The 22,929-nt window shown below is 40.2% G+C and overlaps 2 protein-coding genes across 8 annotated transcripts; both read left to right on the top strand.

Annotated features, from left to right (window-relative positions):
• Nucleotides 1-6,172: 6,172 nt before the first annotated feature.
• On the top strand, nucleotides 6,173-7,901 carry LOC142969433 (protein tyrosine phosphatase type IVA 3). 4 transcript variants are annotated; one of them, XM_076109319.1, is made up of 5 exons: nucleotides 6,173-6,302; nucleotides 6,491-6,583; nucleotides 6,741-6,832; nucleotides 7,264-7,338; nucleotides 7,667-7,901. In XM_076109319.1, exons 1-5 carry the CDS (start codon nucleotides 6,195-6,197, stop codon nucleotides 7,782-7,784), a joined length of 486 nt encoding a protein of 161 aa, XP_075965434.1. In that variant the 5' UTR covers nucleotides 6,173-6,194; the 3' UTR covers nucleotides 7,785-7,901. The 4 variants fall into 4 exon arrangements, with proteins under 4 accessions (XP_075965434.1, XP_075965433.1, XP_075965435.1 ...); XM_076109318.1 differs by having other exon boundaries at nucleotides 6,702-6,832; XM_076109320.1 differs by lacking the exon at nucleotides 6,491-6,583 and having other exon boundaries at nucleotides 6,702-6,832.
• Nucleotides 7,902-10,688: 2,787 nt separating this feature from the next.
• zfat (zinc finger and AT hook domain containing) lies at nucleotides 10,689-22,618 on the top strand. 4 transcript variants are annotated; one of them, XM_076109208.1, is made up of 24 exons: nucleotides 10,689-10,872; nucleotides 11,823-11,981; nucleotides 12,461-12,619; nucleotides 13,048-13,176; nucleotides 13,405-13,509; nucleotides 13,666-13,788; nucleotides 13,903-13,970; nucleotides 14,417-14,505; nucleotides 14,694-14,771; nucleotides 15,127-15,275; nucleotides 15,840-15,931; nucleotides 16,097-16,245; nucleotides 16,322-17,219; nucleotides 17,803-17,929; nucleotides 18,086-18,318; nucleotides 18,560-18,641; nucleotides 18,883-19,002; nucleotides 19,840-20,013; nucleotides 20,138-20,226; nucleotides 20,388-20,526; nucleotides 20,772-20,878; nucleotides 21,750-21,837; nucleotides 21,982-22,079; nucleotides 22,157-22,618. In XM_076109208.1, exons 1-24 carry the CDS (start codon nucleotides 10,854-10,856, stop codon nucleotides 22,355-22,357), a joined length of 3,675 nt encoding a protein of 1,224 aa, XP_075965323.1. In that variant the 5' UTR covers nucleotides 10,689-10,853; the 3' UTR covers nucleotides 22,358-22,618. The 4 variants fall into 4 exon arrangements, with proteins under 4 accessions (XP_075965323.1, XP_075965322.1, XP_075965321.1 ...); XM_076109207.1 differs by having other exon boundaries at nucleotides 14,691-14,771; XM_076109206.1 differs by having other exon boundaries at nucleotides 10,691-10,740.
• Nucleotides 22,619-22,929: the final 311 nt, after the last annotated feature.

Raw genomic sequence — 22,929 nt, 5'->3', positions numbered from 1 at the left:
TCCATCTAAGGTTTTCATCTGTCTAACAGCCACTTTGTTTTTGGAAACCCGCTGATCACCACTTGTGTCTATATTTACACTGATTATCTGGAAACAAAGGGGACAGGTCACCATAAGGAAAGTATTAAGTGAGATAGCACTGGGTCATCATACAGAAGCCGAATGCTTCTCACCATAATGCAAGCAACAAACACAGCTCCATTTCTGAGAGCATGTAAACACACAGAAAATGACTTAAGCAATAAGCAGCAGTCATGATCCTGAACGCTCCAATTTCAATGTGATAAACTGGAAAGCGTTCAAGTAGTGTGTTTTTTTAAAGCTCTGTGCGTGGGGGAACAGTCATGTCAACCTCTACTCAAAGTGATTGATAGTGAGTGAGGCCCCTGCTTGTTCTGCTTTGAGACGTCTGTACATATGACTACCTTGTGACTCTCTGCACTCACATATCCATCCCGTAACCTTGTAAACAAACCTTAAAAACGCAAAAATACAAAGCTGCATGGATTTTTTTGGAAGCCTGCTTTAAATGACATGAAAAAAAAGTGTCCTGCAATTTTCCCTCTTTTTATTGAGCCTTTAGACAAACACTGAGGCAAAGCGCTGAGGCAACAGCAGTAGTAGTTCCACACGGTAGTTTGGCTGTAGGAACACAAACTAACGTGAGACTATTTGTCAGTTAAGGAGAAAGTCAATTCCGTGAACTGGGACTCAAAGGTTTTACTTGTCCAATATGTCTGGTAGTAACTCAAAGGAACGTCTATTTTTAGTTGGTACATGGAGGGACAGGGGGGAGAGAGGGAGAAAAGGAAAACAAGAGAAGGTCCAGACAGACGTGTCAAGACAGAAACAACCCATTGGACCTCCAGTTTCACAAATTATTTTAGTTATATTTGAGAGAAACATGAACTGAAATCACTGATCTGTAATGATCGTGTTCCTGTGCACCGTACTGAATGTGAGACCACACACTTCCTTGACCGAGCCTTGTAAGCATCAGCCTATAGGAAGGGTGAGGAAAGGGGAGGACAGCAACTCTTCTTTACCCTGGAAGAGGGGAGGGAAAAAGGAGTGGAGTGGATGAAGAGCACGAGGAGGAGGGAGTGAGGCTCTTCTGCTCTCCCTCTAAGAGCATTAACTGTAGAGTGTTCTGGTAGTGACAGGGCTGTCAGGGTCAGATGGCTGCTCAGCCTGATTAGATCAGCTCACAGCAGATCCTCAGTCCAGAACACTGCAATGCTACAGCAAGGTAGAGCCACAAAGCGACGCGTACAGTACAGATATCGCAACGGTTACTGATAGGCCGGGAGGTACAGGGAGAGTTTAGTGTTACAGTGAGGCCGTGCAACAGGTTGTTGCACAAACACTTCATTTTCTGCTGGTTGACTACCAGACATTACAGCTTCCAGAGGCAGAAAAAAAGACTAAAAGTAGGTGGACTTTTCTGTGGCAAAGAGGGAGAAGAACTAATATTCAGCCTGGTGTTGGAGATGACATTGAATAGCAGGTAAGGACTATCACTTTATAGATATGTTGCTAGATACAGTGATCAAGCTAATCACAGTTCTTCACTGGAACAGACCGAGTGAGAAGACAGGGCTGCACTAGCGTTGCAGACTGTTGCTTCCACAAAATAATTGTAGTGTGTCATAGAATGAGCTGCTCGTATAGATACAGCTATAAATACAGCTGCAGGTATTCAGTGTCTACAGGAGTTTACTATAACGGGCAGTCAGCTGGTTGTAGGTCAGCACTCTCACTGTTGAAGGATTACTGCATGCTTTTGCGGGACTAACTGTGGTTTGTGGATTTTCCTGTTCAGCAGCAAAGTTGTCCACTGAGGTAAGAGGGAAGACTGTCTGTTTACTGTTTCAGAAACAACTCAAATGTAGGCATTTAGCACATCTTCTCTTTCAGAGTGACTTGTGATTGGAGCTGCTGCAGAAAACTTCCTCTGTAGTTGTCAACAGAGGCGAATGTGTAAACAGGATTGGTCCTTTTTGAGGCTACTACTAACCTGCCTTGTTGTTGTCTTTACTACTAGCCTGCAAGGTTACTGTGTTTCACATTGCACGTACTGTAGAATAGTTTGGCAACCTGACGCGGCTCCAAAATAATATTGAGATCCATTTTTAACTTCTTTGGGACCTGAGCCAGCCTGTGACACGGAAGCAGCCAGGCAGCCAGGCGACCATGGCGACGCACCTGTTTTTATAAACTGAACTGCGCTCTAAGGTGACAGAGAAGATCTGCCTTACAGTTTCAATTGGAATTACTGCTACCGTCTCGTCATTTCCCTCATGTTCCTTTATGCTTTCATATGATATTTTTATATTAAGTCACTCGGCTTTAGATGTCAGCTAATGTCTGCTAAATGTATGCACTACTTGTGAAAAGTTAATATTGAAATATGTTTAGATGCTTTGGAGCTTTTTTTTTTATACCTCGTCTGTCTCTCAGTTTCAGTGAATTCACTGCTTGGTCTTGTCTGTGACAGTACAACATTTTTGCTTTCATCCTGTGTGTCTCATCCTGTGTGGCATCTTTATAAAAACTCATTTAAGTAGTTGTTCTATCGACACTTTGCATTGACTGGATGGAAATTTAATGACGTCTATCCTGATTAGTGGTAACAACAGGATAAATTCCTAATTATAGATAGTCAACAACCTGGAATAGACTGAGAGTTAGTGAGTAAGTCGGCATGTGATTATGAAGAGTGTGTGTGTGTGTGTGTGTGTGTGTGTGTGTTGTATTGTCTGAGCTGAGATGAAGAGGTGAGGATGGATTACCCAGAGTACCTCTGGACTTTTGCTTGTTGTTTTTCTGAATACAAGATAATCAGCATTTGTTTTTCATTTTCTTGGTTAAGATAAAATACTTTTCACCTAAGTCCATCATGTTTAGTGCCAGCCTTTTATACATGTGAGATTTCAATAGCTTTATCAGACAAATTTCTTTCTAAATTATTACTTGTCTACCAAGTAGATTATTGAACTTGTTGACTTGAGAAGAAACTGCATTTTTATTTCCAAGCAGTGTCCATCCTGTATCCTTTCACCAAGACAGAATGCGGCATATGAATTTTCTGCAAATATACTGAACCAAAAAAGCATATTGTATATTGTCTTTTACATCACAGCATTAAGGGAAATGAGCTGTTCAAGACACAATATTATCTTGGCTAAAGGTCATCATTTAAATTTTGTTAAGCTCAAACTAAATATAATTTAAACATATGTACTTACATGTACTTATCATCATCACACAACTACTGTCTGCATGACAACATATGCCAAAGTTTATGGCTGTTGTTGCATTTTTCACAAAGTAGTGATCTGACATACATGACCAGTCTTGGTCTATGAGCCCTGCTCTCCATGAAGTAGCCATTGAGATAACCTTCCTTTTTATTTTGTTCTACGGTTGGTATTCCAACATGTGGTCTTTTGTCCCAAAGGCTGAGGAACTGCCCTAAAATTCCACTACTCTTCTACATTTGCATCCTCCTATACTTTAAGTATACCACTGGTTTTCTGAATGTATCTATTTTTTCCCTTCAGACCAAATTTGATTTGGTTGATATTGTGCAGGCTAATATAATAACGTTACCCATATTTTGTGAGCCTCGTGTATTAGATGTTCTAGGTCATGCTGCATCTGACATCAGTTTCCCAGTATTCTTGACTATTTCATGAAAGTAGAACCACTTTTGTATATCGTTCAGTGACTCCATACGGTGACAGTTTACTCATCATTGTGTGTGTCCAAGCAAGGTAGAATCAGGAATTTAATTTTAAATAATTACAAGGACCAACAAATTTCCAAAAGTCCACTTAGGTTTATTAGTGATGGACAAGTCTGACCTCTTATAAAATAAAATAAAAAATCTGTCAATTTCATTTAGTATTTGAAACTGATGCTTTTAAAATCTGTATAAATGCGTATAAGTGTGTGTTTATCTAAGTGCATTAGCCAAAGCTTCCCTCCTGTTTGCCTCCATATTACTGATGAAGGCTGTCATTAGGATATTTTGCCATACAGTATAGGCTGGAACACTGGAACAAATGCTGAATTATTGATATTTGATTTGTACCAATTGTAATAACTGTTTTTCTGAAAGTTGTTGATTTGAAGAGTTACATTTATTTTGTATGTTTTGCAATTTAGAATCGCTGGTTGATGGAGTCTGTGCGGCGGAGTGGTGACTACTGCCACGCCCAACACATTTAGAGCCTATCTGGGATGAAGCTGCACCATGCAGTCCTGCAGCCCTGAAACCTGAAAGAACATTGGCCCTTGCCCTGTGAACCAGCCAGCTCATGGGGTAACACGTGGAGCCTCAACACTGGAAGTTAACTGGAGAGAGAAAGAAAGAGAGTGCTACTGAGAGAGAAGGACCGAAGCAGTGACAATCAGAGAGATAAAAACAGAGAAACACTGTAGCTTCCTGGACTACAATCAGCTGATGGAGTAAAACTGTACTCAAGACAACAGGACCTCAGAATTGGGAAAATACCTTAAAGGCTAAAAACAGTATCCCAACAGAAGGTTCAATAAGAGACAATAAGTCCAGAGTTACCTGAAGACCTGCTATTAGTTGAAAACACAGCAGCTACCTGCTACAGCTAGAGCTAAAGGTGAGAGGTGACTGGTCACCTGAGCTTCACTAAATATGGTGACACACCAACACTTTTAAACTCCTGCATGTTACTGACTTGTTGTGACTTGGTTATAGGATTCTGTGGTAGTTTTTTTAGTTAGGTCAGTGTGAGCTAAAATCAGCGTTTGGCTTACCTTGTACGATTTATTTACAAGAATGCTTTCATGTTCCAGGCCTTGCATATAAATACATCACGCTCCCTATTTCCAGAACTAGTTCATGTTTTTTTTGGGAAGGTTTAGCACAGTATGCTCAGATGAAATGTCTTTCTCTGTAAATAATACATTGACAAAGCACGCACAATATTTGAAATACAGCCAGTGCCAATGCAACTGGGACGAGGAGTGGCCTGATATGCTTCTCCTGTGTTCTAGGGTGTTCCTTGAATCAGACGCTAAAGTCATCACTGTCTTAGTTTATCCATTTGTTTATAATATGAACTTAAATGTAATAAATAAAATGTGCCCTTATCGGTAAAATGTTACAGGTGCATTCACGAAATCCAAGATTAGTGAAAAATATGACGATATGAACGTTTTTCATTTAATTTATTTTAGCAAACCCACACAGGTGTTTTTAGTTATTCTGGCTGATTAGAGCAGGTTGAAATTGGGCAGAGCGATGATATACTAACAAAATATATCTGCAGGCCCCTATCACAGCAGCCGGTTTGAAATGTCAAAGCAGGGTAAACACAGGTGTAATTGATCAAATTGATTACGGTCTAGCTGTGAGTTATAGTCATTCCAGTGAGGCAGCATGCACAATACCAAGGCCCTGGTCCACCTAAAGGGAACAGGGTCACACTTAATGCTCCTAAACTACACCTGTGTTTACCCTGCAATGATATGTCATAATGGCTGCTATGAAAAGGGACAACAGATAGAGTTGTGACCAAAGCAGAGAAGTCAATCAAGTGTCTGTACCCACCCACATAGTTTTGAGATGAGGTATAATCAAGCAAATAAGTGAAAACAACTGTGGGTGGGGTGGAGCCCTTTAACTACAGCACTGCATTCCTCTTTGAACACTGTCCCTTTACTAGATGTGCTTGTTTTGTCTCTATATTGCATGATACTTACATAAAAGGACTGTAAATATGTGACCTTGTGAAGAGTCATGAGATTTGGTTTGGTTGCGTTTTAAACATTTTCAGTAATGGAAATCAGCCATCATTCCTTTCATCATTTACACCTGTGCTTTTCCTACTGTGAAATGTCAAACGTTTTCCATGAAATGGCCTCTTGGTCAAAGATACAATAGTGATGTTTCATGGAAAAATGATTGAGAAAAACCTGACAAACTACAACGCTTGCAGTCAGCAAAACACATTTTAACTTTGAGGTAACTTGAGGTATTAAAGCTCTACAAGGCCTTCTGGGGACTGTTTTATGAGCAAATGTCTAAGGAGCTTAAAAATGTGAACAAAATGTGGCTCAAATATTTGACACCAAGTTACATTTTTAGTTATAAACTGTACATTTCTCCCCAACATTAAAAGGTCAGAGATCAACCTGGGATATCAAAGATCATGCTGGCCAACATGAACCGTCCAGCGCCAGTGGAACTGTGCCACAAGAACATGAGATTCCTCATCACACACAACCCCACAGACAGCACACTCACCTCCTTCATAGAGGTAAGAAACTTGTGTCTGTGTGTTGACAGACCCCCATCAGTACACCGAAGAGCTTCAGAAAGCTAACATACAAAAGCATGTACCTCATGTACTGCATGTTTCCCTTACTGATGACATGCAAACTGAAACAACTAAGAAGTTTTGACTTAGTTGTGAAAATTATCTCCTACCGCTGTCGTCACTTTCAGGATCTGAAGCAGTTCGGTGCCACCACAGTTGTTCGTGTCTGTGATATCACCTATGACAAAACACCGTTGGAGAAAGACGGCATCACTGTGGTGGTACGCGCACGCGCACACACACACACACACACACACACACATACACACATAAACTTAGTATGACAAAACCAAAACACAAAGTAACAGAAGTACTGTAACTGTTCTGCTTTTCTTTCAGGATTGGCCGTTTGATGATGGAGCCCCGCCCCCAAGTAAGCTGGTGGATGATTGGTTGAGTCTGCTGAAAAAGAAGTTTCAGGAAGAGCCAGGATGCTGCGTCGCAGTTCACTGTGTGGCTGGACTGGGGAGGTGAGAGACACACACAAAACCCAAAAAAAAAGATTTATTCTTATATAGTTTGTATTTGAAGTGAATCCAAGAGAGGGAGATGCACAAACACATGCACACCAGGGATTAACATGTAGAGAAAGTTTCATGTTTTTGGTTAAACTAGGTCAGACCGGTTTGATTACAGTCACACTATGGTTATTGTCCAATACTTATGATGATACTGTACACAACAACAACAGTAGTCTTTGTGGCATTGGCCTCTCTTTTAAGTGTTGGACACTTTACACATACACACACTTACAGATTCTAGTTTACAGGAGCTAATCGTTCTATCATACAGCATTACTGAAACTTTTTTAAAGATGCGGATAAACTGTCGTTATTTTTACACAGACGTCAGTCTCAACAGACATGGACGTGACTCTGTGTGTGTTTATGCATGCATACAGGGCTCCTGTGCTGGTTGCTCTGGCTCTGATAGAGAGTGGGATGAAGTATGAAGATGCTATTCAACTTATCAGACAGTGAGTACATTGATATCCTACATCCTCATCATGCAGAAAAGACAAATATCAAACAAATATGCAATATTAAACAAAAACAATATCTTATTCTGATTTTGATATATTGCACACCTGAAAGCTTTTTGTAGTATGTAAAGTGCTTTACATGGATTAGGAAATCATCTTTAAACACCACAAAACACAATTTATGCACTTGATGTTTTCTTTCTTTGGTGCCATCTGGTGGTGGTATCAAAGAAGACAATGTGGCAGACAGGAATAAGGGTAATCAAGAGGGGTTATGTCATTGACTTCCATCATACATTAGGTTTCTTTATGTGTGTCTCAGGAAACGTCGTGGAGCCATCAACAGTAAACAGCTAACCTACCTGGAGAAATATCGATCCAAGCACAGACTCCGCTTCAAAGACTCTCATGCACACAAGAACAAATGTTGCATAATGTGAACACACACACACACACACACACAGAGACATCTTGTGGTCCTCGACAAATTCTCTCAGGAATCCAACCATACAAGCCTTGTGTCACCGTCACAAACATTCAATTTTGTATACAGGCTTTATTGGCCCATGTGTACCCTTGACTATTTTGACAGCAGTTTTAGCAGAACCCATCTTTGTTCCCTTGTTTGTGATGATCTCTTGAGATTGATTCGAGATTCGAGAGACAGATTACAGTGAAGAAAGACACGGCAAAGATGGTCGAGGCAGAGAATATCACATAAAGAATTCAATTTTGTCGACACAAAATACATAAGGTTGAGGCTTGGGAATCCAGTTGGAATTTTCAATAAAACAAATTCATACAGTGCTCCTCTGGGCACACATCTAGACAGATTTGGTGTAGCTGATTTACTATGATATACCTGATGTATTGGCCTTCAAAACCTTAAGTCATACCGGATATTTTGTGGAAATACCATTGAATTTTCATTATTTTGTACAGATATTCAACATGTTTAAACTTCACCATGATCCCGGTATAAAATGACATGCAGTATTTCTCTGTGTGTTTCTTTGAAATTATTTCATGTCATGAAAAACACTTAAGACACTTTTTAAACAAGAGCCAAAACCATAACACTGAAACATAGGATTAAAATCATTTTGGCAGCTCAGTGTTTTTATTGAGAATTAGTGTCAATACTCTAAGATGCCCCTTTTTTAAAATGATTCCTGTTGGTGTCTGTTCTCAGAGTAACTGCAGATATAAGAGCTCATTTCTATCCCAGCATTTTCTGCCATTTATCTACGCTCAGAATTCAAATCTGCTTCTGAAATGCTAGATGAAGCAACTTGGTATATACATAAAGCAGTTACTTGGTTTTGTTACAGTTGCAGCATTTCTTGGTTGTGCTCAAGTTATGTGTTTACATATCAGGTTGTGCATTATATTATGCTCTGTTTGCTGACACCGACAGTAGGAAACATCTTTGTCAGCAGCAGCTGATTTGAAGTCAGGTTTAAAGTACATATGTATAATAAAAAAATGAATTGTTAATAATTTACCAGTAATGATACATTACACACATTCTAAAATGACAGAGAGATGTAAACTATTGTAAATATTAAATTAGGTATCTATTTTATTCTCCTAGAGGTAAACCACTCTAATACATTGACTACAAAAAGTTGCAAAGAAATTAAAATCATTGCAGGTATGACAAAGGTTTTTTTATATTTGCGTGTCAGGGAGTCATTTTCATTTTATTGTCCGTTAATGACCCAGTCTCTCAGTTTTATTCCCTTGGATGATATATGGGTAAATTGAGATATTGGTCAAATCCTAGCACAAATAATGCTGGGCATCATTTAGACTAGGTTACACTATATTATACATATTTTCTTGTGGGGTGGAATTTACTTATTAATTTGTATTGATCCTGAATGAGGCATGTAGCAAATGGCTTCAGTTTTTGCTGACGGTAGAGCATACACCTTTTATGGATTAGTCAGTTGCTTGTGATAGTCTCCTCACCATCTGATGTCATGAACAATAATTTGTAAGAAAGAAATTAAAGCAAAGGGTGTAAAATTGAAGTAAAGAATGATAGAGAAAAGATAATGTAGCATCTTTACCTGAAAGATTAACAGATTGGCTACAGTTTACTTGTTCATATGTGTGCGTGTGTTTGTTTGACAATGTGTGTGTGTTTGTTTTGTAGTCTTTAGCCATTATTAATCATTGGGACTGGCCTGAACAGACACTTTTTTAATGTAAAAACAAATGCTGTAAATGTCTGTAAATTATTGCACTGTTTAATAAAGGTTTTGTCATTGTCCCTATATTTGAATAGATAATAATTCATTCCTATCTGGAATGTCTGTTTTAATGTGCCAATATGATCCCTGTTTTGCAGCCTTAAGTTCTATTCTGCTGGAAATTATCAAACAAAAAGAGCAGTTGTCAGGCATCTAATATGACTATACAGAAGGAAGCATATACTGTACATTCCCACCTAAACCAATACAACTTTAGTTCCTTGTTGCTTGTGGAGAAAACATAGTTATAGATTTAGCATTAAAACATGAGAAAAAAACAAATGAACAAACATTTATGTACAGTATACGCATTAATAGTATAACTTTCCCTAAACTCCTGTATCTCATTAAATTGTACTTTTACTTGTTTTTGTTGTGTGCAATCATCAAAATTTCACTTGTGTTGATCTAACTATGAGCTTGCAAGTGATTGCACTGCCTTGTGGTGGATGTCTGTAAGGCCTGAAAGGATAATCCAGCCTACTCGGGTCTTTTCTACACTCTCCAATTTAAAACTATGTCATGTCTGTTCTGTGTCTCTATTTTTATGAAAATAATTTAGCTTCACTTTCTCAAATCATTATTATTGTTATTGACCTGATGATCATTTTTATCTTGGCCTGGGATATTTGAATGCATTCTTAGGATTCCAAATTCTATATTGGTAATGGTTTTCTAGACACGTAAATGTTTATTTAGTAAATGAGAATATCTTTGCTGCACTTAGATATCAGATATTCTTCAGCCATATCTTAGTTATTATCCTGTAAAATGACATTTCAATTATTTTATACACAGTCCCCCATTACCCACACTATGTAACATTGGAACAGGTATTACTCTATGAGACACTCTGTATTACTCCCACAACTTAAACTAAACAAATAAAAGTCTATAACAAGAGTGATGAGGCTTGTTAAGACAATGGTCAACATATTAAAGATGTTAGTGAAAGAAATCCTTGGCCAAAATTAGTTTCTTTGATAAAAACTGAACTAGTAGTAGAAGTTCGCGTCTCAGCCGCAGTACAGTCCTCCTGCCACAGAGGGCGCTGCTCTCCCAGCTACAGTATTACTGAGTCCGGTGCACTTCCGCTGGTTGGAAGGACTCATGTGGCAGATTCGACAGAAATTTCAATGTGCGTAATATAAAATTAAGCTCTAAAATCCGAATTCAGCGATTATGTTTAGCCGTATGATGTCTCAAATCCATCGATAAATTAGTTTTCTATTGTTGTTCGTACGCGGGAGAATGGACGGTCAAAAAGCAGGTACGGCTTTTGGCTAGCTTCAACTCGAATATGTTTGTCGGGTCTTCATGTTAGTTTGGGCCAAATCAAAATAAACGGATGTGTTAAGTATCTAACGTGGGCTGAGTTTCAGAGTGTTTTTTATTCTCGCTGTGGATATTATTTACAGATTTTCTTTTCTGCAATAAAGTAGTCTGCAGAGAGTGGCCTGTCGTGGTCGACAGCTAGCAGATAGTTAACTTCATTATAAATCCATATAAATTACATCCACGTGAAAAACAAATGCCAATAAGTTGTTTATCAATAGAACTAGCCTAATTGTTTAAATTGTCTACTGTTATGCCCTTCAATGTTACACAGGTGGGAACAAGACTACAGGAGCTGTGGTTAATATTAGACCGTCTCTTACTTTAATGAGCCCAAACAGCTCTGTTAGATGTGGATTGTGAAACGATAGAAGCAAAGCAACCGGTTGAAAGTGAACATGAACAATTAAAAACAGTTTTATTTAAATGTTTTCCAGCAAACATACATGCCATCCTCCATTACCTATCATTATACTGCATACAAGCAACAGAATATTCCTTCCCTTCCATTTCCCTCTTTTCTCCCTACTGTTGCATGTACAATATAGAAATACAGTTGAACAGAAGAAAAGGGGGGTGTCAACAATTTCAACACTGACATCTACACAAACTAACACTATGATAAACAACATATTGCAACATGTTGTAAGTAATGTAACATTTGAAATGAAGATTTAAATGTACTGCAATGACATTTATTGAAGCAGTTTTCATTGATCTGTCTGTTTGGCACCTCAGATTAAATAAACTCTGTCATGCCAAAGACAGTGTGTCTGGAGTATCAAGATGAGGAAATGAGGTGCAATGACTCAAAATCGTCAATCTGTCTCTCACAATTATTCTGTATGTTTCCCTCTGCCACCTTTCTTCTCCGTGTCCCCTCAGCCGGTTCTGTGTTTATGTGTCGGCTCTGCAACCTCTTCTCTCCCAGTCGCGCCCAGCTGCTGGCCCATTGCTCCTCGCTGCACGTCAAGCAGGAGCCTCCTGAAGACATCATCATTGCTCTGCAGCCTCTTGCAGGAGAGCTTGTGGAGACGTTGGCAGGTAAGATTAGCGTGTTCGATGCCAGAATCACAAAACCATGTGGAAAAAAACAACAACCCACACATGTTATGTCATAGTAAATATCACTACGTTCACTAATTTGGGGATGAACTGAACTTTGTTGTACAATGTATTTGAATTCAGTACTCTACTAATATTCCTGGACTGGTAATTACATCAGAGTCAATTATATATATATATATAGAGCAAATACAAATGTGAACAATTAATAAAAAATGAAGGAAAAATAAACACGATACTAGACGGCAATATGTCACTGCAACACTATAACTTTTCATTGTATCTGTGAGATAAAATCAGAGCTATTCGACATAAACTGTATGAGGCTTATGCTACACAGAAAATACGTGTTTGTAGGATAAGCTCGTTGTTTGTTTTGGTCTCTTAGTGGGACTTTTTTTAATTAATAGAACCCAGTGTTATCTTTTTATTTCTTTTGCTGTCTTGTTGGCCCACAGAGAGCCCAGTGAAGCGAAAACGAGGACGACCGAAAGGCTCGACAAAGAAGACGCGCACAGATTTGACAGAGGGCAAGGCCGACTCTACCCAGTCTAATGTTCAAAGAGAAGAAGAAAGGAATAAGGAGGAGGGAGACGAACAATGCAGCTCAGCACAAGGTGGCAATCCCATAATTCTTTCTCTTTTATGCGGACGACAGGATAAGCACCCTCTGCACAAGAGAAGATGCTTGTTTAGTTTATTTTATAAAGTTTATATATTCAAGTTGATAAACTTGACAAAGATGACATGGATGAGATCTGAATATCACCTTGCTGGTTGAGTTATAACGGACAAACAGTTCAACCGAGATATCTGTTTTATCTTTCTCACTCATAGTACTGCCAGTGTTTTAGGCAACTGGCTTTTGCCTGGTTGGTAATCTAACTTTTCTTAATAGTAACGTAATTGTTGTGTTTGCATTCAGGCAATGAGTTCTATGTCTTTTAAATTACATTTGTTTTTGTTTGTGACTTTTGTAAGTCTGCAACACAAACTGTGTTTCCCGCTCTGGCTACTCTGACTCTTTTTTTTCTTTCTCTGATAGGCGAAAGCCATGACGGGATATTGGGGCTTGAATGTAGAGACTGCCACCGCTCGTTCAGCAACAGACGACAGATTCGCAAACACATCTGCCTGAGAGAGGAGGAGGAGGAGGAGGACGAAGAGGAGAATGGTGAAGAGTGAAACAAATCAGCAATAGCAAAGTTAATATGTGCCAAAGAGGCAGTCAAAGTTGGGGTGACCTGCGGGATCCTGCTTGGAATTGTCCTTCCTATATTATAGATCATTAAGTACCTCCGTGTTAACTATAAATTAAGTACAGAAGAATATAATTTACATACATTTATTGTACTTTCTAATGCAGGTGATTCTGGTTAACAGACAGAATATTTATTTACAGGAAGCATCTGTGGTGGAGCAGGAACCGAGGGTTCTGGGAGTCTGCATCCTGGGGGAGCAGATCCAAACCAAAAGCCAGCAAAACCAGGACTCGTGAGAGAAAAAGGTTAAATTAAGTTCGGGACATGGTTTCTTCAAATTAATTCTTACCCGGAGGGACACTTAACTGCTGCATTAAAATCCCTGCTAAGTGTTATCTGGGATGACCTGTAAAAGATGAATAATCCCAGCGGTCTGACGCTTTCTTCTTCTCTGCTCGTAGACGTGGGCAGCTTCAGACACCCGAGAACCAATCGAAGCCGCACCTCCAAAGAAGCAGGGCTGGCAACGGGAAACAAAAAGTCGGTCATCAGTGTTGTTCTGACAGAAGATGAAACATTTCCAGGTTTGTCTGAAAGAGCTGTTTTTTTGTGCTAGCTTTTATGCTTTGGCTCTCAAGTGACTCGCCTGCAGAAGGAGACATAATTATGAGCGAGATGTGTTACCTTCAACTCAACAGGTGTTTCTAAAATGGTTCCAGTAGAGGACAATTCAGCAGAGACAGAGACTTCGGCCATCCAACCTCAGGTAATACCCAGAAACATTCACCCAAAAAATGAAATGTCTTTCTCACTTACCTCTTGTAGTCGCCTGGCAGACAGTTTGGATTTTATTTGCCCAGGTTCTGAGATTCACGCCTCCGTCCCACATCTTTGCATCTTTTTTTTTTTTTAAACTAAGGATAGTGCACAGACCTTTTTGTGAGAGATGATCTTTAAAAGCTGTCGACAGCTTCTTGTGTAGTGCTACTACTTACCACTGTGTAAATAATTACAGTAGGATGTAGGCTCCAAAGCAAAGTGAAAACATTTTATTTCTAAAATGTACATTGTTTTAGCATTTCAGCTGACTTTCAAATGGGATGATTCTGTGATACAATATTGCAGTGTGTGTATTTTAGATTATTGTCTAATATGATCTATGAATCCCAATATTACATGGGTTTATTTTCTTGAATTTGTCCGGGCGGTCAGCGGTCTGCAGTTTTCCAGAGTCAGTCACAAGACCTTGCAAGTGAAGCCACTGCCTGCGAGGGGAACCCTGAAACGGACCAGGAGCCAAGGTAACATAATGGAAAAAGTCCATCTCTCTTAATGCTTTCAATGTAACACATAGTTGATGGTCATGATAACGGATTGTCAGTAACGACGAGAGTTGATTCGTCAACTGCATGCGTGCATAATGATGTAAAGGCCCTGCTAGTTTGTACTTGTAGTAGTCTGACATATCAATGTTATCTCCTGTCAGCAGTGGGATCCCTTTGTCCACAACAACAGCAGCAGCCAGCAGAGGCTTCCAGGAATATTCTATCAAGCAGGATGCTACAAAGTACTGTAGGAATATTTTGTATTAAATGTCTTAACATCGATTTCATTTGATAGTAGTTGTAGCTTTGCAGGTTACGTGTAGCTGAATGCTCCTGTGTAAACTACAAGCTCCACACTACTGTTAACAGATCTGGTTCTAATCTAACAATCGATCATAAAAGAGTTTTGTTTTTCCTGTTTTTTGAGAAGTTAAAAATGATTTAGTCTGCTTACTTATTTGTGATGTTTTATCTGTGCAGCCTAAAGAAGTTTGTTTATTTTATTTGCAACATCAACAATCTCCAATGCCACAATAGCAACTACAATGATATTGGTCATCTGGTAAATGTTTCATATTGTTCCTCTCTGTCTCCTAGTCTACTTCAGAGCCAGTTGAAGATCTTTGCCTGTGAGTTCTGTAACAAGATCTTTAAATTCAGACACTCACTGATGGCTCACCTCAGGACACACACCCAGGAGAAACCTTTTCAGTGTCCACACTGTGACTACGCATCAGCCATCAAAGGTAAATCATCACAAATGTCAGCTTGATTAATAAAAGTGAGACGAAATCAAGATGGTTGAGTTACAATTTGTAGGATTTTATTTTTTGAATTTGCCTTTATGAGATAAAGTGTTAATCAAGGGTGCTGACAGGAAATATGGGGCAAAGGTGTGTGTGACAGTTCCCAGGTTATAAATATGTGTCCATATCTGTAGGATTTCATGTGATGACAGCATCTTTCAAATTATTCTGATGGAACAAGTTTTTGTTGATTATATGTTGATTTTGTGGTCTGCAAGTACTCTAACAGACACATCCTGATTGGCAGACTACGTTATGCAAATTTTCAGTTGGCGAATGCGTGCTCATAATTGAAGGAGAGTATTACCCATAGAATCCAGTAGAGAGTGGTGTCATAGTGACAAACAAGAAACACTAAATTATTGGACGGATAAGTATTTGTAAAACATATCGCAGAGCAGGGTAACTTCTGCAATCTCTAAATAACAAATGTGTAAAACTTGCAGTTACAAACTAATTTAAATTCCTGTAAAGGTTGCGTACTTTCTGCATTTCCCTTCACAGCCAACCTGAATGTTCACCTGAGGAAGCACACAGGAGAGAAGTTCAGCTGTCAGCACTGTCCTTTCAACTGCCTCAGCCCAGGACACCTCAAGGTGCTTTTATTACTCTTTTTTTGTATTAACATGCAACATTTGAGATACAGTGTGAACTCTGTTGTGATTCTGGTTTCTACATCCAGATAGATTGGATCAATTTCCAGGTCGCAGCGGCACTGTTTTCCTGGTTGCAGCAGTAATTCCGTGTTTCTGGTCATGCAGGTCCACATAGAGCGAGTCCATCTGAAGGTGAAGCAGCACTGCAGCTTCTGTGTGAAGAAATACTCCGATGTAAAGAACTTGCTGAAACACATTGAGAAGCGACATAACATGAAAGACCCCGCTATCTTCCAGAGCTTCCAGCAACTAAGGTTCGATCGACATTGTTTTACCTTCCTATCTGCTATCAGACACACCTGCCCTTCTAATCTGTTGATCTTGTTTCAGGTTGAAGACTCGTCAGGGCCTCAGACAGCTCCTCTACCACTGTCCCACCTGTAACCGGCGCTTTAAGAACCAGCTGGAGCGGGAGCGCCACCTGCTGGTCCACGGGCCCCAGCGTCCCTTCGCCTGCCTCATCTGTGATCATGCTGCGACAAAGATGGCCAGCCTGGCCGCCCATGTCAAGAAGCACCTCTTCCTATACATGTGCTGTGTGTGTGACGGGAAGTTTGTCAGCTCCCAGCGACTGAGGAGTCATTTGAAAGAGTCTCACCAGGAGCTTGACCAGGAGCAGGCCTTCACAGACTGCATCAACAGCAGCTACTATCTGCTACAGCCTGGAGGAGGCATGTGGGGCGATGAGGAGAGGGAAGATGTAGAGAAAGGGATGAAGGGAGGTCCAAGGATGGAGCAGGAGGGTGAAGATGAGAGGATGAGTGAGGAGGGTAGAAGAAATGGTGTCGGAGGGGAGGAGTGCCGAGATGGGGAAGTGGAGCGGCTGAAAGTAGCAGCGAGCGAAGATGGGGAGCAAGAGGAAGAACAACCTAAATCTCAGGGTGACAGAGCAGAAGATGTGCCGGGGAAAGAAGGAGAGTTAGAAAACGGAAGCGAGCAGCAAGGTTCCCAAGATCGGCTCCATCAAGCTATTGCTACAGAAACCACAACTCCCTCTGACAGACGGGATGAAGCAACAGCTGGGGAAAAGTCCCAGGACAACACGGCAGACACATGCACCCCTGCAGCTGGAGATGACACGCAGACTTTCTTATCACCAGAGAGCAGTCACACCCCTCTGTTGGAGAATAGGACTCCAGAAAACACACGCCCAGCTGATGAGAACACACAGACACGTTTGTCGTCAGCACCTTCAAAGGACGATTCTCAAACTCCACCTCCAGAAAGTGTAAGTTAATTACAGGTGCTCAGGAAGGGCAATAACCTCAGCTAGGACTGCATAGCGGTTATTTTCATAATTGAAGTATTTGCCAATTATTTTCTCAATTAATCATTTTGCCGTAGTTTGTCTTATTTTGTCCAACCAACACTCCAAAACCAAAAGGTATTTAATCTGATATAATGTTTGGACAAAGAATTTCACATTTCAGAGGTTAGTTGCGGGTTAATTTGCTGTCGATCAATTAATACGTAATAAATATTAGCACTGAAAATCTAATCATTAGTGATCTTTTACATTGCAATACTTTTATTTTGGCATTAGCGGACAGATACGTCTGAATTATGTTCTCCATATCTGATTATCCATCCAAAAGAACGTCCTTCTGCATGTGTAGAAATGCCGATGACGGGCAATGATTGCGCTCAATAAAGAGTATGATGTAGTCTATATTACTTATTAATTCATTAATATTTCTGGAATACATAACTTCTCTTACAGGAATTCAACTTTAAATCATCTTCTCATCTTCTCCTCAGGTAGCAGCTTTGCTCCTGGCGTGTCTGACATGTTCTTTGTTTTCTGCCGGCAGGTGTCGGAGGTTTTCCATCAGAGTGCGTTCCAGCAGGTGATCTCATCACTTCAGAAGACTCGGCTCAGTATGGAGTCTTTCCAACGGCTCAGGAAAATTTACGGAGACCTGGAATGTCAATACTGTGGTGAGGAAGATGATGAAACCCCCTCGGGGAGGCTGGTTTTGTTGTGTCCTGTTATTTAGTTTAATGTTCTTTTATATTATATTATTGTTATGTATTACTTAGTTTTTTGTCTATCTGGCTTGAGTGTTAAATATTGTCCTTTGTTTGGCTGCACAGGTAAACTGTTCTGGTACAAGGTCCACTATAACGTCCATGTACGCACGCACACCAAGGAGCACTCGCATTACTGTTCAAAGTGTAGCTACTCGTCCATCACCAAGAGCTCTTTGAAGCGACACCAGATCCAGAAGCACAGCGGTTTGCTGCTGCCTTGCTCCAACCCTGACTGTAAATACACCACACCTGACAAATACAAACTTCAGGCCCATTTGAGGACACACCAGGAACAGGTAACCAGCCTTCACCCGGAGAAATACCTATAAATCTACTTCAACGTTTGTGTACCTTCAATTAAACTTTACACGTGCTTGATCAATATTCTAGTTGATCTGCAGTACAATGTAATGTATGTGCAGAATGGAACACTCAAGGTAGCTTTTTAAATTGGTTAAATTAAGGTATGCCAACATTGACTTTTGATTTCTATTGGTGAGACTTGTCTTAATGCCTTTGTCTTGTTGCTGTATACAGGGGAAGAGTGTGACTTGTCCTGTCTGCCAGCAGAGCTATCCAGAGCACAGACTAAAACACCACATCAAAACATCCCACCCCGGTAAAGAATACATGGATATATATCTAAAGACATGGACATAAAACACACACACACTACCTGTTAATGTTTGTTTCAAACCTGTCCTTAAAATCAATGTGAGCATTAGCAGTTCATTCTTCACTGAGCTGACTGTGTGACACCTGACTGAAGTAAATAGCTCGTCACATAGCCAGGGTTAATACAATTTCCACGGTTGGGGTTTCACTTAGTGCGTTTGTGTTTGCATGCATGTGTTGCACAGACACACTACCTTCGCAGGGCAAAGGACTGATGGTTCAACGTGCAGAGAAGTGCCCCTACTGTGACTCCTACTTCCTGAAGAACAGCAGTGACTTTCAGCGGCACATCTGGGCCCACCAAGGTGTGATATTCCTCTTCTTTTAACACAGGCAAACACATACACACGCAGCACATGTGTGGAGAAACGCATATGGGTCCGTGCATGACCGTGCACAGTATTTCACTGCTTGATTACCGAGTTACCGGAGGTTCCATCTGTCTCTCCTTCTCCTGGCTGCACTTAATATGTAACACTGCATATGTTGGTCAAGTCACATGTGAAGTGATGATACAATTGTCTCCTTGTATGCTGCTGGCATTACACAAAAGTTATAAGACTTGCTGTTTTTGCAATGATCACTTGGTCAAAATGTGTTTTTTTTGCTTTGCTAAAATCACTGCTTATACATATGCGGTTGCTCAGATGAAGTGGTGAAATACATAAACCATGTCTACATTATCTGTGATGTATGTGGTTTTGTTTTGAGGAAGTGACTTGTTAGTCTGCTCCTCTTCCTGTCAGTCCCTTCTTAAACACTTCCTGAGCCTGATGAGCTGTTTACTTTGAAGTCTGTCCGGAAGCTGAGGAAGCTGGCACACATCCAGCACAGGTGTTGATGAAGGTCTAAGTGAGCACAGCCAATTTACAAAAAAACAAACCTGCAGTGCATAGTATGCTCATTATGATGTTATTTTATTAAACTCCAGATAATGTAATTACTATTAAACAAAACTATATTATCAAAAGTTCCATCTTATCTTGGCCAATCACCTTCATTCAACATTTTTATGTCCAACACCACCATCTCGTTTCTTCACACTCTTATACCCTTTGACTCTAAAAGTCTTTTTTTTCCATCTTTTTGTTGCTGTCTCGTGTGGTTTAACCTTTGTACACACTTGTGTCTGTGTTTTGTAGGTTTGAAGCCATACGTCTGCAGTGTGTGCGACTATGCGGGCCGCAGTCGGAGTAACCTGAAGACTCACATGAACCGACACAACACAGAGAGACGTCACCTCTGTGATCTGTGCGGTAAAAAGTTCAAATCTAAAGTCACGCTCAAAAGCCACAGGCTGAGCCACTCAGATGAAGGTACGTGTTATGTGTCTATTTATTATTATCTGTGGTATTATTGATTATTCTGCTTGAGTAGAAGAATTTGAGGAAGTACAAAGCGATGATAAATATGAAGACAATTAGTATTTGGTTTGTTCAGGGAAGCGGTTTCAATGTTCAGAGTGTGACTTCACCTCAGTCTCCAAGCCTTCCTTGCTCAGACACATGGAGCAACACGCTGAGTTTAAGGTCAGAATAAACACACACACACACAAGTTTCACTCATGATGTCACGTCAATGTTTTGACACAAATGATTGACAAGTTGCTTCGAAAAATCCATTCATATATCAAACGAAGTCTTGTCGTACAGCTTTATCATTGGCATTAACTTTTTGCCTGTCGATGTAGCCTTTTCGCTGTGCCCACTGCCACTACTCCTGTAACATCGCTGGTCCCCTGAAGCGACACTACAACATCAAACACCCAGATCAGAAATATCAGAATGCCGGACCTGGAGTGCCTAACCCTGATGCTCTGAAACAGCAAGGTCTGCTCTCTGCCATGTCTAGACTTTTCATTTTCTTTAAAGTCACATTTTACCACACTTGGACATTTGCACTGCATACAGATGTTTGAAGTGTGGTTGGCATTATGGTGAAGACTCTCAGGAGTGAGAATCTATGTGATGCTAGGAGGGAAATCATTTAAGATTACTTTAAGCCTGTACAGAGAACAAACGGCGTGTTCAGCTGCATGACGTAACATAGCTTGTGTGTGTGTCCCTGTGTTTAGGTGGTATGAAGTGTCCTGAATGTGAATTTGTTTATGGCACCAAGTGGGAGCTGAACCGCCACCTGAAGAGCAAGCACAGCCTGAAAGTGGTGGAAGGCACCTGGGAGGTAAACCTCTTACACATGAACAGACTAGATACGCTCATTTTTAGCCATGCTAGAGACGTGGCCCTTAGGATGGCAATGTTGGTCTGTGGGTCGGTTCACCACTTGGGTCCAGACTGTGATATCTGGAGAACTATTGGATGGATTGCTATAACATTTTGTGCAGACATTCAGGGTCTCCAGAGGATAAACTCTAATGACTTTGGCGATCGTCTGACTTTTTCCCTTAGCACCATCATAGGGTCAACTTATTCACTTATTCCATGAAAGGGTTATTCTAGTAGTATTCTGATTTCAACATCTAGTTGATGGGTTGTCACAAAATTTGGTACAGAGTACATTTATGGTCCCCACAGGGCAAATTGCCACTTTGGTGACACCCTAACGTTGCCTCTAGCACCATCGTCGTGTCAAAAATGTATTTTGTCTACTTTGGTTAATGACCAAACCTTTTGCATAACTAATAGCACTCCCATCAGCCTCAGCTGTATGTTGTGTTCAGTGCTAATTAGCTAATGTGAGCATGTTAAACTTTGATGGTAAACCTGCTGTAAATCAACATGATGGCATTATTTTTGTGAGCATGTTTGCATGCTAGCATTAAGCTCAAAGCAACACCGTGCCTAAAGTACAGCCACACAGAGCTGCAAGCAGGGATGGAGACTCTTTGTCTTGTTTCTGTCGCAATCTTTTATCATTCAAAATCCTATTCCTGATTAAGAAACTTAAAAACTGTTAAAATATCAGAAATTGGAATCCTACTGGAAAAACTTGCTAGCTCGACAATGTTAGCATATAGTTTAAGTATTAATCGTTTTTGTTCAACAGAGCATCAGTATTTTCAGGATAATACATAATCTGTATGACTATCCAGGTGGGGGAGACAGTAGAGGCCCAGTTCATACCTGTGGAGGATGAAGAGCAGCTGACAGAAGTATCTGTAGCGTCCCTGCAGGACAACGGTAACAACAACAACAACAACAACAGCACCAGTGATGAACATACAGTCGATACAGAGAAACCAACAGACCAAACCGTTTTTATTTGTTTTTCCTGCTTGCATGTACTATGTAACACATTACAATAAATGTCTCTTTTATGTTCAGTTGATATCCAGCAGATCACCGAGTTCAATTCAGAGACTCACAACGCCGTCACCTCCATGGTCGCCATGGCTCCAGGCACTGTCACCGTTGTACAACAGGTAAACAGCGCCACATCACGTACTCGGGTGATTGTGAGTGGTTACAACAAAGTGTTGACGTTAAGCTGTGGCTGCAGTTGCAGGTGGCTGACGAGCAGGAGGTCGGCGAGTGCACAAACCAGCTGATGGTGGTGAATGCAGACGGGGATCTAACTGGTGACCAGGTGATGGTTGTGGAGGACGCACACGGCCTGGAGGCCCTGACAGTCCTCACCCAGGGAGACAACACTCACCACTATATCGTCTACGTCCAGGAACACACTGTAGAAATCAACTAGTAATGCCAGCATGTCAACATCTGCTGGTTCATCAGTGTCAGCAGATCTGTTTTACAAAAGGGAAGTAACATCAAATGTACAATTGGGCAATGCATTCAGGATTTAGTGAATGTTTCCATGTCATCATTATGAATTTCCTTAATCAGATTTATTTTTCAGTGACTTCATAATTATGAAAACCATAAGTGCAATAACTGTTTGTGTGATTATGTGACATATTTTGTACTGACAAAGTATATTTGAATAAACCCTTGTCCTGAACTGCTCGATGCACTGGAGTGGCTTCATTTTCTAAAAACAACAAATCTCCAAGTTGTTCAGATCAGTTTTTACTCAAAATGTTTTTTGTCATTAGAATTCCTTAAAGGTTTGTTACAGTTTTCATATTATGACACACATTTGACATTTGTGACAATATAATATGAGACAAAGCAACACAGACAATTTGTAATTTACTTTAAAGTATCACAAAATATTCTAGTAATTTAAGAATAGTAAAACAGAAACATTTTAAATAATATTAAAGAGGATGTGTTTCTCTTCCGTACTTGATTGGTGTATTAGAAAACTGA

Source organism: Anarhichas minor, unplaced genomic scaffold, assembly GCF_050575085.1.
Source record: "Anarhichas minor isolate MPS153535 unplaced genomic scaffold, ASM5057508v1 ptg000041l, whole genome shotgun sequence".
NCBI lineage: Eukaryota > Metazoa > Chordata > Actinopteri > Perciformes > Anarhichadidae > Anarhichas > Anarhichas minor.
The sequence above is the reverse complement of the archived record's forward strand: the minus strand, read 5'-3'. Positions and strand labels throughout refer to the sequence as shown.

Coding starts and splice junctions, on each gene's coding strand:
- LOC142969433 (XM_076109318.1), top strand. CDS start 6,195: ATGCTGGCCAACATGAACCGTCCAGCGCCAGTGGAACTGTGCCACAAG. Junction 6,303..6,490: donor CACTCACCTCCTTCATAGAG/GTAAGAAACTTG, acceptor CGTCACTTTCAG/GATCTGAAGCAGTTCGGTGC. Junction 6,833..7,263: donor TGTGTGGCTGGACTGGGGAG/GTGAGAGACACA, acceptor GCATGCATACAG/GGCTCCTGTGCTGGTTGCTC.
- zfat (XM_076109205.1), top strand. CDS start 10,713: ATGTGGCAGATTCGACAGAAATTTCAAT. Junction 13,789..13,902: donor AGAAGATGAAACATTTCCAG/GTTTGTCTGAAA, acceptor TCAACTCAACAG/GTGTTTCTAAAATGGTTCCA. Junction 14,772..15,126: donor ATCAAGCAGGATGCTACAAA/GTACTGTAGGAA, acceptor TCTGTCTCCTAG/TCTACTTCAGAGCCAGTTGA.